Consider the following 19,267-nt stretch of genomic DNA (forward strand, 5'->3'; position numbering starts at 1 on the left):
AATGTGCTTAATTTCCCTATTAGACACTTCCACTTGTCCACTAGTCTGAGGGTGGTACGGAGTAGCAACCTTGTGAGTTATGCCATACTTGCGTACTAAAGACCAAGTACTTGTTACGAAAATGAACCGCCTTCACTGATGATAGCTCTAGGGGTACCAAAACGTGAAAATATGTTCTCCTTTAGAAATGAAAGTACCACCTTGTGGTCATTTGTTCTGGTTGCTATGGCTTCTACCCACTTGGAGACGTAGTCAAACGAGGACCAAAAACAGAGAAATCATCCATAAAGATCTCGAGAAAACTATCTATCATGTCAGAAAAAATGCTCATCATGCAACGCTGAAAAGTAGCAGGTGCATTACACAACCCGAAGGGCATACGTCTATAAGCAAACGTCCCAAATGGACACGTGAATGTAGTTTTTTCCTGATCTTCCGGAGCAATGTGAATTTGGTTATAACCGGAAAAGCCATCTAGAAAACAGTAGTGACTGTGTCCAGACACACGTTCTAGCATTTGGTCAATGAAAGGGAGCGGGAAGTGATCCTTCCTTGTTACTGTGTTCAACTTCCTGTAGTCGATGCATACTCGCCATCCTGTGGTTGTACGAGTAGGGACTAATTCATTCTTGTCGTTCTGAACTACAGTAATGCCTGACTTCTTAGGCACAACTTGAATGGGACTAACCCATTTGCTATCGGGAATTGGGTATATGATACCCGCATCAAGTAGTTTCAGGATCTCTCCTTTGACTACATCTCTCATGTTAGGATTAAGTCTCCTTTGCATTTCCCTCGATGGTTTGGCATTCTCTTCAAGGTTAATGTGGTGCATGCAAATGGTGGGACTAATTCCTTTGAGATCTGAGATGGTCCATCCTAAGGCCTCTTTGTGTTCCTTAAGTACTTCTAAAAGCTTACTTTCCTGTTCCGTGTCTAAACATGATGAAATAATGACAGGTAAAGTATCAGAAGAACCTAGGAATGCGTACTTCAACGTACTAGGCAATGTTTTCAATTCAAGCTTGGGTGGCTCAACAATGGATGGAATAAGCTTGGAATCAGAGAGTAGGGTGGTTCCACTTCATATTTCCTTTCAGTGACGTCCATTTGAGGTACAGATTCGAGCAGAGATAGGACGTCACTACAGTATGCATCATCATAGGAATCTGGGTTAAAGTTCTCCATACATGCTTGAAAGGGGTCGACGGATAGAATGTTAGTCAACGAATCTTGCATTAATCCTTCAATCATATTAACTTCATGCACATCATCATCATCAAGATTCACAGGTTGTTGACTAATATCGAACACATTCAATTCTACCGTCATGTTACCAAAAGACAGTTTTAACACTCCATTCCGACATTAATGATCGCGTTGGACGTAGCCAAGAAAGGACGTCCTAAGATGACAGGAATGTGACAGTCTGGGTTTTGTACAGGTTGAGTGTCTAAGACAATGAAGTCTACGGGAAAATAGAATTTGTCAACCTTGATCAAAACATCTTCGACCACTCCACGAGGAATCTTGACAGATCGGTCTGCCAGTTGTAGAGTGATAGATGTTGGTTTCAACTCCCCAAGACCTAACTGCTCATAAACAGAATATGGCAGTAGGTTAACACTTGCACCTAGGTCTAATAACGCTTTATTGACCGTGTGTTCTCCTATAGTGCAAGAAATTGTTGGACATCCTGGATCCCTAAACTTGGGTGGAGTTTTGTTCAGAATGATGGAACTCACCTGCTCAGCTAAGAAAGCACGTTTTTGCACATTGAGCTTGCGCTTTTGAGTACACAAGTCTTTGAGGAATTTGGCATAAGCAGGGATTTGCTTGATTGCTTCAAGAAAAGGAATGTTGATGTTGACTCTCTTGAACAGATCTAACATCTCATTGTAATGGGTACTTTTCTGTTGATAGATCAATCTTTGAGGAAATGGAGCAACAGGAAGATGAGTTGGCAAAGGGACATTCACAGCAGTAGAATTGTCAGATTTTCCAACTTGCTCAGATTCTTTGGTTTTCTGGGGTTGTGGAGACAGTGTGGAATTTGTATCAGACTCATTAGGTTCGCCACGTTGTTCTCGATGACTTTACCACTTCGGAGGGTGGTAATGGCATGGATTTGATCAGGTGAGGTTTCAGTGCAGGATGTTGTGCCTGTTTGAAATATCCTCTTTGGATTTTGTTGGGGTTGGCTCGGAAGTTTACCCTTTTCTCTCTCACATATTTGATCCATCTTTTGATCTAGATTTTTCTGACTTTGCATCAAACTCTGGAACATTTCCTCTAGGTGGATAATCTCTTGTCGGTATTTGTTGAGGATATGATTGTTGTTGAGAGTTTGATTGTTGTTGAGGGTTTCTCGGGTGTTGATAACTTGATTGTTCTGATATCCCTGATTGTTTTGATAGCTCTGATTGGGTTGAGATGGTCCTCCTTGAGTGGGTCCTTTTGACCATGAAAAGTTAGGGTGGTTTCTCCATCCTGGATTGTAGGTCTGTGAATAAGGGTTATGCTCTGGTTTTTGAAACATGGCATGTGCCTGTTCAAGCCTAGACTCCTGGACTGCAAGCAAATCTGGAAAATTTTGGAATTGATGGTTGGGGTCGTTACAAGCAGCACAAACATACGAAGCGACATGTTCTCGGAGAGTAGTGGTGGAAGGTTTTGAATTTTTATGTAGTTCTAACTCTTCTAATCTCCTAACTATTGATGCCATGTTTGCTCTTCCCTCAAAATCCGCTTCAATCCTAAAAGCCTTTGCTTCGGATGTAGTTTTTCTGGTTTCACGGATGGATTCCCACTGTTGCGTCTTTTCAGCTACTTCAATCAAGAAGTCCCAAGACGCGTCAGCAGTTTTATCTACGAATAGACCATTACACATCGACTCAATCGTTGTTCGGGTGGACACATCTAGACCTTCATACAAAATTTGCACAAGTCTCCACTTTTCAAAACCATGATGGGGACATTGGAGCAATAATTCATTGAATCTCTCCAGGTATCTAGCTAAGGTCTCACCTTCTAATTGCACAAAGCTATTCAGACTTTGACGAATTGTCGCAGTCTTGTGGTTCGGGAAAAACTTTTTGAAAAACTCCTTTATGAGGTCATCCCATGTCATGATGGATTGAGGCCGTAAAGCATAGAGCCAGGCCTTTGCCTTATCTTTCAGGGAGAAAGGAAAAAACCTTAACTTCAGGGTTTCGTCGGTCATTTGAGTGAAACGCAGAGTTCCACAAATTTCCTCGAATTCTCTCACGTGGTGGTACGGGTTTTCATTCTCAACACCTCTAAATAGAGGAAGCATCTGTATTGTGCTTGATTTCAGCTCATAATGGCCATTAGCCTCGGGCAGCAAAATACAAGAAGGTTGACTGGCTCTAGTTGGGTACATATAGTCCTTGAGGGTACGGGGTTCTCCCATTGTTTCTGGTTGATCTGGACTGTCTCCCTCAGAACTTAGAATTTCGATAGGTTCATCTGGGTTAATTCTAACAAGTCTGTTTGTCTGGTCTCTGTAGGTCACAATCATGTCCTAGTAGGTACCTTAACTAACATGTTGGTCAGACAGAGCAATCGGAAACAATTTGGCCCACAAGGGTTATGAAGATTTGGTTTTGAATGGGTTTTGGTTTAAAAAAGGGGTTTTGTTTTTGGTTTAAAAAATTTGGGCTTTGGAAAAAAAAAATTTGAACTAAACCTAGCATAAATTATCACAACTCATAAAAGAAAATAAAAACAATAATAATAATTAAAACAAACCCATAAAAGAAAAAAGAAAAATAAAAGAAAAATAAAAGAAAACAAAAAAATAATTACAGTCCCAAATATAAAAAAAAAAAGAAAAAGAAAATAAAAATTATTACAATCCCAAATAAATAATTAAATTAATTATTACAAGCCCGAATTTGAATTTAAATGAGGCCCAAGTGGGTTAACTCATGGGTTAGGCTTACTTGTTTTTTGGAGGGAAGCCCAAAAAATAGGCTTTTAGTCCCCTTTTAGTTGCACAGCCCAGTTGGGCTTTATGATCGTCCTAAGCAGCTCACGTCCAAGCCCAGCAGCAGCAGGTGGAGCAGAGCCCAGCAACAGCAGCAACGAAGCCCAGCTCACAGAAGACCACGAGCCCAGCAACAAAAGGAGGCAGAGCCCAGCAGCTTCACTTGGCAGCAGCAGTTGCTTTGGTTCACCAGCAGCAACAGCAGCAGCATACTTTGGCTTGGCAGCAACAGCAACAGCAGCAGCAGGCTTTGCAGCAACAACAAATAATGCACAGCTCCAGCAACAGTTAGCAAGTGAACAAGATAGCAATGAACACACACAACTATGCAAGCACAACAAGGCCACAACAGCTATGAAAACTTCAAAAATATGGCAGCCAGCTCCCCGGCAGCGGCGCCAAAAACTTGGTGTGAAAATGGGGAGCACACAAAACACTTGCAAGTATACAAGGTCAAGATTTATAATATAGTGATGAGTGGGGGTTTGTCCACAGGGAGAGGAGCATACAAGAAGTCTTCCTAGCTAAAGTGTGCAGTGAACTAAGGGCAGTGAAGGGTGACAGTGACAAGTTTCTAGAGTAGAAGTGAAACAAAGGCAGCAGCCTAAGGCAAGGGTATTGAGCAATAGTGACTGACAAAGAGAAAAATGCAGAATTGTGTGAAGTAACTAAGGCAATTGAATCCACCTTGTGCCCTAATCAAGCAATGCAATCTAGGTTTAGTTGGAGTTCCTAAGCATACATCTAGAATGAGATGAAAATCAGCTTGCTCACTGATATGCCCCTAGAATTGATTGTCTTTTGACAGCACAATCAATCACAGGCATGCCAGAGCACTGAGTACTTCTCATTGCTCAAGCAAACAGGCAATAAGAACACTATCCTAACCATGCATCATCCAACAGTGCACTAGGCTTCATCAGAGCCCTAGTTGCAGTGAATTAGCTCATGCTAGACATGAGTATAACCAAGCATTCATACAACAAACTAAAATCAAATGCAACAGATATACAAGAAACACACATTCAACTGTTGCTAAACAGAAATTGGGAAATTGAGAATTGATTCAATAAATTGTTCACTGGCTAGCCCAGAGATAGTCTATAACACAACCCAACAGTACATATTTATACCCACATATTAAAATTAGGGTTCTTCCCCCTTTTCCCAAAAATCAGAAATTAGGGTTACCTAATTTGTTGAAAATTGAGCCTTGAAATCGAGCACCCATGCTTTGAATCGTCCTTATGCTCCCTCTTGAATCTTCTGCTACCATTAATTTCCCTAAATCGAGATGTTTTATCAACCTCACCTAGGACAGTTGGTGAGAGAGGATAAAACATCTAGGTTTAGGGGGATTGTTTGGGGGTTTGTTCTGTCGGGTGATGGTGGAGGTTATGGTGATGGTTGAATGATTTGGGGAAAGGATGGTGGAGTGATTTGGGGGAGAAGATGGTGGAGTGATTTGGGGGAAGGGTCACTGTTGCAGGAGAGGGGAAGAAGAAGAAAGAAAGAGGAAAGAATGGGTCGATAGTTTAGGGTATAGGTATAGGTTGCTAGGGTGTTGAGCAGGTGTAGAGGATTTTGATGTTTCGCGAAGCTGGACCGATGGATGGGAAGATGGCAGAACAATCTGACGGCGAGATGGAGTGAAGCTTGTAGCGACCGCTGGATTATATAATACAACAAAATCAACGACGCCAGATGGAGTTAGGTGTTGTAGTGTTAGGCGGAGATATCAAACTTCGATGTACAGCAAGGGAGCGACCGTCGGATGCTTCTGAGAACTGATCTGACGGCTGAAGACGCAAGCGGGTATGGATTTGGGTTTTAGGCTTTTGGGTATAGAATATGGGTTTGGGAAATGAGTTTGGGCTTGGAAAACCTTGAGCCCACTTCTTCTTTAAGAACAACTTTCTTCTTCTTGAGCCCATTTCCAGCTTTTTGGACGTGCGCTCCATTCTTTGCGGCTTCCTTGCGTAATTCCTCCTGGCTTTTCACTACTTTTCTGCTCTATTCCGCTCCGCAATTCATCCAGACTTTATTTATTACCTAAAAATGCAAAATTAAGTAAGAAAAATATTTATTCTTGAAAACAATGAAAATACAGAATATGGGATAAAATGTAGAATTACTGCACAAAAGATGAGTTAAATGCCAACAAAAAGGGATAAATATATACATTATTTGGCACTCATCATTATCCCTGCATGAATGAGTTGATTACATTCCATCTGGAACTCAAATCAGATGGAAGACATGAATGAAAACCGAATTTTTTTCTCAGGGGTATTGGCATAAAAAATTAATTATATAAACTTAATTTGAAAGGCAAACACATGAGGATTGCAACACAGACAGAAGTAAGTTCCAAGTTCGAAGACTATCACTGATTAACATTATAATTACAATTTAATTTAAACAATAAAATTAATGTTAAGTAGTCTAAAGCCCATCCCTTGAATACCCTATCTTATAGTTTTGTAATTTACACTTGAGTGAAAATGTAAACAATTCTAAGTCAACCCTCTCTCTTCAACCCTCTCAAAAGATAGAAAAACTTGTAACCTAAGAGCGTCGCCTGCTCCGATCTGCGCCCATGAGCGCCGATCCGAGCAGATCTATAAAATTAAGCATGAATTCTATAAAATGAAGATTACAGAACTTACCACAATCAATTTTTTCGGTATTACATGCATATGGGGTAGTTTCAGGTTCTTACTGAGGCTTCGGTGGATATCAACTTTTTTCGGTATTACAATACGTAGCTTGCAATGTTTCTCTCAATGTACTGCAAAATAGATATAAATGGGTACTAATTCAACAACATAGCATCTCTGAACATCTTTTTGTGTTGCATACTTAAGGTATTGCATTGAATGTATGGGTTACTTTTATAATTGCAATTTAATAATTCTTGATGTTTAGATGATGTGTAGGGCAAAGAAGCATTTGTAACACATTTCCAGGGCAACTACTTTGAGTGTGAATCAGATGAACTAGAATATAGTAACCCGTGCCGGATAGTTTTGTTTTCTCAATGAAAACCGATTTTTTTTTAAATAATATATTCCTTAACGTTAGCCCTGCATGAATGAGTTGATTACATTCCATCTGGAACTCAAATCAGATGGAAGACATGAATGAAAACCGAAATTGTTTTCTCAGGGGTATTGGCATAAAATATTAATTATATAAACTTAATTTGAAAGGCAAACACATGAGGATTGCAACACAGACAGAAGTAAGTTCCAAGTTCGAAGACTATCACTGATTAACATTATAATTGCAATTTAATTGAAACATAAAATTAATGTTAAGTAGTCTAAAGCCCATCCCTTGAATACCCTATCTTATAGTTTTGTAATTTACACTTGAGTGAAAATGTAAACAATTCTAAGTCAACCCTCTCTCTTCAACCCTCTCAAAAGATAGAAAAACTTGTAACCGAAGAGTGTCGCCTGCTCCGATCTGCGCCCATGAGCGCCGATCCGAGCAGAACTATAAAATTAAGCATGAATTCTATAAAATGAAGATTACAGAACTTACCACAATCAATTTTTTCGGTATTACATGCATATGGGGTAGTTTCAGGTTCTTACTGAGGCTTCAGTGGATATCAAATTTTTTCGGTATTACAATACGTAGCTTGCAATGTTTCTCTCAATGTACTGCAAAATAGATATAAATGGGTACTAATTCAACAACATAGCATGTCTGAACATCTTTTTGTGTTGCATACTTAAGGTATTGCATTGAATGTATGGGTTACTTTTATAATTGTAATTTAATAATTCTTGATGTTTAGATGATGTGCAGGGCAAAGAAGCATTGGTAACACATTTCTAGGGAAACTACTTTGAGTGTGAATCAGATGAACTAGAATATAGTAACCTGTGCCGGATAGTTTTGTTTTCTCCATGAAAACCGAAATTTTTTTTTTTTTTAATAATATATTCCTTAACGTTAGCCCTGCATGAATGAGTTGATTACATTCCATCTGGAACTCAAATCAGATGGAAGACATGAATGAAAACCGAATTTTTTTTCTCAGGGGTATTGGCATAAAAATTAATTATATAAAATTAATTTGAAAGGCAAACACATGAGGATTGCAACACAGACAGAAGTAAGTTCCAAGTTCGAAGACTATCACTGATTAACATTATAATTACAATTTAATTTAAACAATAAAATTAATGTTAAGTAGTCTAAAGCCCATCCCTTGAATACCCTATCTTATAGTTTTGTAATTTACACTTGAGTGAAAATGTAAACAATTCTAAGTCAACCCTCTCTCTTCAACCCTCTCAAAAGATAGAAAAACTTGTAACCTAAGAGCGTCGCCTGCTCCGATCTGCGCCCATGAGCGCCGATCCGAGCAGATCTATAAAATTAAGCATGAATTCTATAAAATGAAGATTACAGAACTTACCACAATCAATTTTTTCGGTATTACATGCATATGGGGTAGTTTCAGGTTCTTACTGAGGCTTCGGTGGATATCAACTTTTTTCGGTATTACAATACGTAGCTTGCAATGTTTCTCTCAATGTACTGCAAAATAGATATAAATGGGTACTAATTCAACAACATAGCATCTCTGAACATCTTTTTGTGTTGCATACTTAAGGTATTGCATTGAATGTATGGGTTACTTTTATAATTGCAATTTAATAATTCTTGATGTTTAGATGATGTGTAGGGCAAAGAAGCATTTGTAACACATTTCCAGGGAAACTACTTTGAGTGTGAATCAGATGAACTAGAATATAGTAACCCGTGCCGGATAGTTTTGTTTTCTCAATGAAAACCGATTTTTTTTTTTAAATAATATATTCCTTAACGTTAGCCCTGCATGAATGAGTTGATTACATTCCATCTGGAACTCAAATCAGATGGAAGACATGAATGAAAACCGAAATTGTTTTCTCAGGGGTATTGGCATAAAATATTAATTATATAAACTTAATTTGAAAGGCAAACACATGAGGATTGCAACACAGACAGAAGTAAGTTCCAAGTTCGAAGACTATCACTGATTAACATTATAATTGCAATTTAATTGAAACATAAAATTAATGTTAAGTAGTCTAAAGCCCATCCCTTGAATACCCTATCTTATAGTTTTGTAATTTACACTTGAGTGAAAATGTAAACAATTCTAAGTCAACCCTCTCTCTTCAACCCTCTCAAAAGATAGAAAAACTTGTAACCGAAGAGTGTCGCCTGCTCCGATCTGCGCCCATGAGCGCCGATCCGAGCAGAACTATAAAATTAAGCATGAATTCTATAAAATGAAGATTACAGAACTTACCACAATCAATTTTTTCGGTATTACATGCATATGGGGTAGTTTCAGGTTCTTACTGAGGCTTCGGTGGATATCAAATTTTTTCGGTATTACAATACGTAGCTTGCAATGTTTCTCTCAATGTACTGCAAAATAGATATAAATGGGTACTAATTCAACAACATAGCATGTCTGAACATATTTTTGTGTTGCATACTTAAGGTATTGCATTGAATGTATGGGTTACTTTTATAATTGTAATTTAATAATTCTTGATGTTTAGATGATGTGCAGGGCAAAGAAGCATTGGTAACACATTTCTAGGGAAACTACTTTGAGTGTGAATCAGATGAACTAGAATATAGTAACCTGTGCCGGATAGTTTTGTTTTCTCCATGAAAACCGAAATTGTTTTTTTTTTAATAATTTATTCCTTAACGTTAGCCCTGCATGAATGAGTTGATTACATTCCATCTGGAACTCAAATCAGATGGAAGACATGAATGAAAACCGAAATTTTTTTCTCAGGGGTATTGGCATAAAAAATTAATTATATAAACTTAATTTGAAAGGCAAACACATGAGGATTGCAACACAGACAGAAGTAAGTTCCAAGTTCGAAGACTATCACTGATTAACATTATAATTACAATTTAATTTAAACATAAAATTAATGTTAAGTAGTCTAAAGCCCATCCCTTGAATACCCTATCTTATAGTTTTGTAATTTACACTTGAGTGAAAATGTAAACAATTCTAAGTCAACCCTCTCTCTTCAACCCTCTCAAAAGATAGAAAAACTTGTAACCTAAGAGTGTCGCCTGCTCCGATCTGCGCCCATGGGCGCCGATCCGAGCAGATCTATAAAATGAAGATTATAGAACTTACCACAATCAGTTTTTTCGGTATTACATGCATATGGGGTAGTTTCAGGTTCTTAATGAGGTTTCGGTGGATATCAACTTTTTTCGGTATTACAATACGTAGCTTGCAATGTTTCACTCAATATACTGCAAAATAGATATAAATGGGTACTAATTCAACAACTTAGCATGTCTGAACATCTTTTTGTGTTGCATACTTAAGGTATTGCATTGAATGTATGGGTTACTTTTATAATTGCAATTTAATAATTCTTGATGTTTAGATGATGTGCAGGGCAAAGAAGCATTGGTAACACATTTCCAGGGAAACTACTTTGAGTGTGAATCAGATGAACTAGAATATAGTAACCCGTGCCGGATAGTTTTGTTTTCTCAATGAAAACCGAAATTGTTTTTTTTTTTAATAATATATTCCTTAACGTTAGCCATGCATGAATGAGTTGATTACATTCCATCTGGAACTCAAATCAGATGGAAGACATGAATCAAAACTGAAATTGTTTTCTCAGGGGTATTGGCATAAAATATTAATTATATAAACTTAATTTGAAAGGCAAACACATGAGGATTTCAACACAGACAGAAGTAAGTTCCAAGTTCGAAGACTATAACTGATTAACATTATAATTGCAATTTAATTTAAACATAAAATTAATGTTAAGTAGTCTAAATCCCATCCCTTGAATACCTTATCTTATAGTTTTGTAATTTACACTTGAGTGAAAATGTAAACAATTCTAAGTCAACCCTCTCTCTTCAACCCTCTCAAAAGATAGAAAAACTTGTAACCTAAGAGCGTTGCCTGCTCCGATCTGCGCCCATGAGCGCCGATCCGAGCAGATCTATAAAATGAAGCATGAGTTCTATAAAATGAAGATTATAGAACTTACCACAATCAATTTTTTCGATATTACATGCATATGGGGTAGTTTCAGGTTCTTACTGAGGCGTCGGTGGATATCAACTTTTTTCGGTATTACAATACGTAGCTTGCAATGTTTCTCTAAATGTACTGCAAAATAGATATAAATGGGTACTAATTCAACAACATAGCATAGCTGAACATCTTTTTGTGTTGCATACTTAAGGTATTGCATTGAATGTATGGGTTACTTTTATAATTGCAATTTAATAATTCTTGATGTTTAGATGATGTGCAGGGCAAAGAAGCATTGGTAACACATTTCCAGGGCAACTACTTTGAGTGTGAATCAGATGAACTAGAATATAGTAACCCGTGCCGGATAGTTTTGTTTTCTCAATGAAAACCGAAATTGTTTTTTTTTTTAAATAATATATTCCTTAACGTTAGCCCTGCATGAATGAGTTGATTACATTCCATCTGGAACTCAAATCAGATGGAAGACATGAATGAAAACCGAAATTGTTTTCTCAGGGGTATTGGCATAAAAAATTAATTATATAAACTTAATTTGAAAGGAAAACACATGAAGATTGCAACATAGATAGAAGTAAGTTCCAAGTTCGAAGACTATCACTGATTAACATTATAATTGGAATTTAATTTAAACATAAAATTAATGTTAAGTAGTCTAAAGCCCATCCCTTGAACACCCTATCTTATAGTTTTGTAATTTACCCTTGACTGAAAATGTAAACAATTCTGGAACATGCAACTAATGGAAGTATATATATCATTATAATAAAACAATCCACAAGCTTCCAATTTTTATAACTTTAAGTTATATCATTATTATATACTTTGAAACAATCAATTTTTTCGGTATTACATGCATATGGGGTAGTTTCAGGTTCTTACCTATGCTTCGGTGGATATCAACTTTTTTCGGTATTATAATACGTAGCTTGCAATTTGTCGTGGATGTTCAAAATTCAACATACTCCCCACCGATATCATATTTCTTCAACTGATTGTTTTTGGATGTTGGCTTATGCGAAGATAGCTTTTTATAGAATGGAATATAATCCAAATCCAAATTCAAAGTCTTTTCCAAATCCAAAGTCTTTTCCAGTAGCTTTCTATAGAATGGAATATAATCTATCGGTACAAAAAAATAAAAATTAAAAAAAAACTATATCGCATCCGTACAAAAGCAAGTTTATAAAAGAAAGGAACATACCTTGAAGGTGAATATAGGTCGTCTTAGAGGACAAGCGAGCTAGGCGGTCGCCAATTTGGGGCCCAAAAAAAAAATTTTTTTATAAGCCGTACGCTAACACTTACAAGTGTCTAAATGTTTTTGTTGCATTTATTAGAATAACAGCATTTGTGACAGTTTTAATAGTTACAAACTGTTCTGTAACAACTATAGACGTCACTAAGTATTTGTTAGCTATCGGTTTTAGAATATGCAATGCCAAATTAAAAAGTTTATAACCCAAAATCTAACCTAAAAAACTGGAAAAAAATCGACGCCTTCAGCCGCTAAGCTAAATCCAAATTATCGCTTTTCATTGTACGGTATATAGGTTTATCTCCTAAACTAAATTTTTGCCTCTATTCTTGACTTAATATCACTTTAAAAAGCCCCAAAATTTAAGCTCGCCCAAAGTACTCCGAAACTCTAAGACGGCCAAGAGTTCTTGCTATTACCAAAACACCACTGCTACGGTGGGGAGGGTCAACCGAAGAAAAACCAAACTATACAATTTCACAGTTTCATTTTTACTAAAAATATGTCAAATTGAAAAAGTAAAAGTATTATTTTTACTGAAATGAAGGGAGTATATCGTTTTATTAGTTGCAACGAAAAATTAGTTAATGCATTAACCTAAATATGGATGCATAATGTGTTATGCATCCTTTGTAGTGGTTTGCAATGGTTGTGCATTCAATTTCTGAAATATTGTGCCTAAAAGGATAAAACCTCCGAATTTTTCGTAAAACTCTAAAATTGATATTTTTGTTTGTACTCACCGTGTAGATTTCTTTAAAATCTTTCCAACGAGATAAAATTTGTAAAATTCTAATGCGCAGATTTTTAGATATGTTATATTCTAGTTTCCTTGTCAATTATATATACCCCTGAAAAAATAGGATACATAAGGTGTTCTAGTAATTGGACTAAAACAAAGAGATATTTTGTCCAGTGAAAGAGACTAACTAGGGATAGCAAATATTTTCCAATTTTTTTATCAGATTGCACATTTATGTTAGGTTTCATCTTACAAAAAAGTGGTCATGAAAGGAACTCCCTCACTTTGGCCCTTCAGAGCCTCCAATCGGTCAGCCTAATAGTGCGCGTATTTTTGATCAAACTCAACATAGTAAGGCTTAAAATCATAAAAAACAAACAGAACCCCAATTATATTCAATAAAAACCAAAACCCTAGTTTTTGAACAGTTAGCAACAAAATATGGTTTGTTCAACCATTATAATGCATATAAACTCGAAAGTATACCTTTTAGCAGACATTGGTAGGTGCAATGAAAAAATTAATCGTTAGTTTAAAATTAGATTCATTTTACTCTAAATCCCACACATCACCTCTATTGTATACAGTCTTTATCGGTTGGTACTCAATTTTTTGATTCCATCACTTCTGACGCAGCGGTAATGATATAAAAGGGCTTTGAGTCCACAAGATGTGTTTTGAATCCACAAAACACTGCTTCGAAATCACGAAAACAAGGGGTTGTTTTCTTGAATCCACAATACAAAAATATTCTGAATCCACAGAATAAACAGAAACTTCTGCAATTTTCTATTAGCAAACTTCGATAATAATCTTTTACATACCGGGATCCCAAGAATAAATACTAGTAGGTAGTTACAGGAAGTTAACACACATATCACACACACAAGATAAGAGACTGAAAACTGAAAATACTGCTATTAGATATTATTTACAAGGTGTGTCTATCCTTGTTCTGCATCGACTTCGATCTTGGAACCCAAAAAAAATTGTTGATTCTCAATACAAACCAAATAAAAACTAAAACTGAAACTTGAAAATCCAAAAAATAAATAAAAATTATAAGTACCTAAATTTTGTCATTGGCACTTCCCATTTTTTTCACTGTTAAGAAACCAAAATCAGGATCTTCACAGGGGTATTCCTCTTGATTAGGTACTAAAGAAAAAAATAAGGGAAAAAAGAAGTGCATTCTCCGAGAGTTATCCATTAGGTTTTATCTTTTTATTTATGAATGATGATAATTTCTCAGTAAAGATAGAAGACGAGAACAAAATTATGGATGGAAATTGGTCAGTTTCGGAGAGAATACATGATTAGGGAATAATAGTTTCAAAAAATGAAAGGTAAACGGGGACAGTTTACAAAGGTGAAACGTTGTGGGTACGTGAAAATAGAAGTGGTCGAATAGAAGTGGGAGCAGTTTGGACGTTTGGTAATGGATGGTGCAAATAGGGTGTAAGGATCTTTATTTTGTTGATAGTTGTAGAACTGGGTTCAATGAGAGAGCTCTATTTTACAATACTCATACCAGAATTATCCACATTAGTTTTTTGTGGACCCAAAATTAAGAAGAATCAAGTATTTACAGGGAGTTAGTCAAATGGGATCAATAGAGACTTTCAGAGACTTTTTATGCAAGAGATTTTGGATGACTCTCTGTTAGTATAGAGATTTTGAGAGACTCTCTTAACGATTTTCAAGGAAATATGGTGATTCATTGAGACAATAAAACATATATGAATTTAAGCTTACACACATGAGACAAACAATATATTTCTTTATTTTACAAAATGAATATATAAATAGTTCAATGAAAATGTAATAGTCCATGCATGGATAACAGAAATTGTAACCATTTTTCCAATAAAATTAAAACGAGATGAACAAAGGGTTTGAATCTCTAGTAAACTTATTGGGTTCTGGAAAACAATAATTATGTTTTTTCCATTTTTTATGAATTTAATTGTAGCTTATTTGGTTATTGTTTTTAAAGTTTTGATATTTAATCTTTCATGAAAAAAGAGAAAGAACAAAATCTCTCAAAATATCACCTACTTAGGAGAGACTTTTTTTTAGCAATTTATGGCATGTTGTTTAATAAAAGTCTCTAGAAGTCTCTCAAAACCATAAGTCATTGATTTCAAATTACATATCCAATAACAAAGAATTTTGAAGAATTTTAGAAAGTCATGATCCAATAACAAAGATTATTTGAGATTTTGAAGAACTCTTTATTGACTAACAAGAGATTTTATAAGTCTCTAAAATTCTTTCAATATCTCCACAAATCTCAATTGACTAACCCCGTCAGTTTCGATTAGATAGATTGTGTTGTTTGCGTCTTTCAACTACTTCATTTAACAAATGCAAATAAACAAAGATATAGAAAAATCAATAGCAAATCAAAAAGCTAATGGTACATGAGACAACATAAATGCAAGAATGGTTTAAAGGATCAAGGACTACATCCTAAAAATGGTTCATATTGATAATGAATTACTAATACTACTTCTACTAATTTATTTCTTCTTTGATTTTGATCCCAACCCTATCAAAATCAACAAAATGACTACAAACCAAACTCCATACAAGATATAACTCTTCTTGTCCCTCTTTTTCATGGAATCATCCGCTGAAAGCTGATCAGTACCGCCATTTACCATCTCTCAACCACGCGCAACATTCATTTTGATATTGTCCATCTGCTTCCCTTGTCCGTCAACCAAAACTGCCATATCAAGAAAAACTTGGTGCAACTCCAATAAACTTCTCTGTATCCCTTTGACAGCTTTCTGCCTCTCTATATTTTCCAAATCTATTTCTGCTTTCCCTGCGAAAATCTCAACCTGTCCACCTTCTTTAATCATCTTATATATCACTTCATCACTTGGTTTTTCACCTGTTGCATTGAAATACCTCCTACTCAAACCTTCTTTATGTTCCATTACAATTTTTTCCCTCAATGTCTTAAAATCATTCATTAAATCTCTAAGTTTAATATCATGTGTCTACATGTAAAACGTCGAAGGATTACTGAGATATATTGGAACCGTATCCGAATGAACTACCCCAGAAAAAAAAACACGACTACAAAACCTAAATTCGGAAACCTTCTTATAGATGGAGAATATTTGTTTGAGAAATTTAGTCATAAATATTCTGAAATTGTTAGAGCATTGCTCGGTCGAACTCGCAAGCGTTGTTATCTCAAGCTTGTTTGTCAAGTTTAGTTGATCAAAACTATAGTCTTCATTTCTAGTCTACCTATAGGAGTTTCGGACTAGGATAGATTGTATAGTTGAGATTTAGACTTCACGCCGTTACAACTGAAGACGAAGATTTACTGAAGAACACGGTGGAACTTCATGAACAAAAGGTATGTGGAGACTAAAACTTCCTCAGAAGTCTATTCTATTCTTACTTATCTCCTATTGAGACAAAAGTCTTATACGATATAGTCTTTCATATCATACACGTTTGATATTTCGAGATGAGTATAACTCGCTGATAGACACATTTTTGTGTTCGATTTGTCTCGATTCTATATATTGTTGGGGATTATTTTTGTACTTATTATGGTGTTTTATTTATTTGTAGGTATTTTTGGCCAATAAACATTTTTGGAAAAAATTGGCTCGAAAAGTTGTCAGAAAGCACCCGGAGGACACATGCTATTCGGACCCACGGTTTGGATAAGGGGCACTCCTAGGACACCCCTTAAGGCAGCTGCTAAAGGCACCCCTAATCTGGATAGGGGGCACCCCTTCTTCTTCACGGTTTCAAATCCTCAAAATTGGCGGGAAAATTTGTGGCAGTGAAGAACAGATTAGGGTTCTTGATTTGGAGGAGTTTGAGGTCGATTAAACCTCTGATTTTCATAGGATAGACTCCTTATGGGTCTAGGAATCTGATATGGGTGTTGAAATCGATTAGACTGGGCTCAATCGACGGATTTTTGTCACAACAGAAATATATGGAAAGTCACGTGTGTGACCTGTTTTAGGGAATTTTAGAGAGATTAAAGTGCTATGAACCTTCCTAAAGATTTGTATCTATCTAAGGAAGAGTTTAGAATAAAAAGGAAAGCTCAGAAACGTGTAGAAATTCTAAAACAAGAAATTGCCGCAACTTTGCCGTGAAGAGAGGGGAAGAGATTTTGGAATATTTGGGAGAGACTTAATCGGTATTTTTGATATAAATAGATTGTTTGGGTCATATAGAAGGGAAATATGGAGTTTGGGGACCTGAGTAGGGCCAGAGAAGAAGAAATCATAGTTTTATCAAACTCTGTTTCTGCTGCTGCTGCTGCACAGCTCAAGAACACGAAGAACATTGACGCACGGAAAACAGTCGCAGAACCAGTGTCGTTGTTCAACAGCAGAAGAGCAGTAACGTTTATATACAACAGTTAATCATTGTTCCTCTTTGTACCAGAGATCTGTAACACTTTTACGCTGTTGCAAATCAGCTGCTTTACACATTTCACTCTTTTAATCAACTTTTGAGCAACCAACATGTATTTTGAGCAAGTGATTAATATGAGGAGATAAACCCCAACACTGGGATGACGGAGAAATCCATATTTCATGCGTGTGGTAATTATATTTAATTCTTTTTATGACTTTTTGCATTAATTTAATCGTTTTATGATTTTTCTTAATTAGTTGTGAAGTCGTATGATGATGTATGCTTGGTCTAAGTGCTTTTGATGCATCATGCTAGTGATTTACAGTTAATCTTTTTAAAATCTACCCTGGCAAAGAATTAGAGTTAATAAACAAGATCTATAATTTTCTAAGAATTGATTTTTGAACCACATGATATGAGGTTTGATGGAATCCTGAATCTCAGTAATCTCTCGACATTGTGACAAACCTTGTGTATATATTTTCTTTATTTTTATTGTTTTCTATTTTTAAAAATCTGAAATCAGTCTCAACAAGTCCGAGAAACAAACACTTTACTTACCACTACAAAATTACATCAATTTTTGGCGCCGCCGACGCGGATTTGTGTTTAGATTTGTTTTAGGTTTATTTTTATTATTTTTTGTTCTTTTTTACGCGTTTTGGTATTTTTCGATTCTTTTCAGATTTGGAGCGAAGCTACAAGGAAAGAAAAATTGCTATAAAAGGAATGCATCGCCAAAGAAGGAAAGAAAAGAGGAATCCGAAAGGAGTGAAGAAGAAGATTTTGTATATATTTATTTTGTTTATGTTTAGAAACTGTAAATAGTATTTTATTTTTGTAATTTTTCTTTTCCTTTTTGGACATTTTTATTTTTGGACTGAACATTATCATTATTTTGGAAACCCTAAGGAAGGGTTTAAAATTAAATAAAAATTGTTTGCATGGAAGGACGACAGTTACGATACTGTCTCGGCCCTTCGGGTTCGTACACTGACATCGGAGTCGGTGGCCTGAGTCGACTTCAACGGTTCATCGCCCGTCTGGTACGGGAGGTAAGACTCTATCCACCCACGAATCCCTTGTCAGTGGGTTTTATTTATTGTGACAACTCACTACCCTGCAATAGAATGCCGAACTGGTATTACAATAGCCAATACAACGAATATCCGACTGAGTTTCCAAATGGACGTTACTACTTTGACCATAGTGTGAATAGTGTTTGGGAACATCAGCCTTTTGAAGGTTATGGTCCATACCATGGTGAACCCAATTACTATCCATACGCCCACCGGTCATACGATTCTTCTCTACTGGAGTCTGCATGTAAGTTAGCTTGAGTCGACACATAGTTCAGCTGAGATGAATAACTTAGTTATGAATAAAAGAAATGCAACGTGTGAACCTTCTTTCCTGGATAAAATCAGGAAGTCATGTGAGGCGACTCAGAAAATGTTGTTAGAGGCCCAGGAAAGAACTTCTCAAGATAGTCTTAATTTCCAATATAGTGTTTCCAATAGTACCCTTGGAAATGAGGATAGTTATTTTCATAATCAAGATGACGAGGATATAATTGGTAACACTACTTGTTGTTTAGATGAGGTTCAACCATTTTCATGTAATTATAATGATTATGATGAGGATAGTGTTGATGAAGAATTTGAAATAAATAGGCATAGTGATGATAGACGCATTTATGTGTCTAATATAGCTCATTTGTATATATTGTTAGTGCTCAATTTTGTACTTATTTGGTTATTTTATTTATTTGTA

The 19,267-nt window shown here is 36.0% G+C and overlaps 1 protein-coding gene across 1 annotated transcript; it reads right to left on the bottom strand.

Moving 5' to 3' along the window:
• Positions 1 to 15,753: 15,753 nt before the first annotated feature.
• Positions 15,754 to 16,068, bottom strand: LOC113291224 (syntaxin-112-like). The gene has a single exon (XM_026540783.1). The coding sequence runs from the start codon at positions 16,066 to 16,068 to the stop codon at positions 15,754 to 15,756; it is 315 nt and encodes a 104-aa protein (XP_026396568.1).
• Between the last annotated feature and the right edge of the window lie 3,199 nt (positions 16,069 to 19,267).

Source organism: Papaver somniferum, chromosome 6 (genome assembly GCF_003573695.1).
Source record: "Papaver somniferum cultivar HN1 chromosome 6, ASM357369v1, whole genome shotgun sequence".
NCBI classification, from domain to species: domain Eukaryota; kingdom Viridiplantae; phylum Streptophyta; class Magnoliopsida; order Ranunculales; family Papaveraceae; genus Papaver; species Papaver somniferum.

Coding starts and splice junctions, on each gene's coding strand:
- LOC113291224 (XM_026540783.1), bottom strand. CDS start 16,068: ATGAATGATTTTAAGACATTGAGGGAAAAAATTGTAATGGAACATAAA.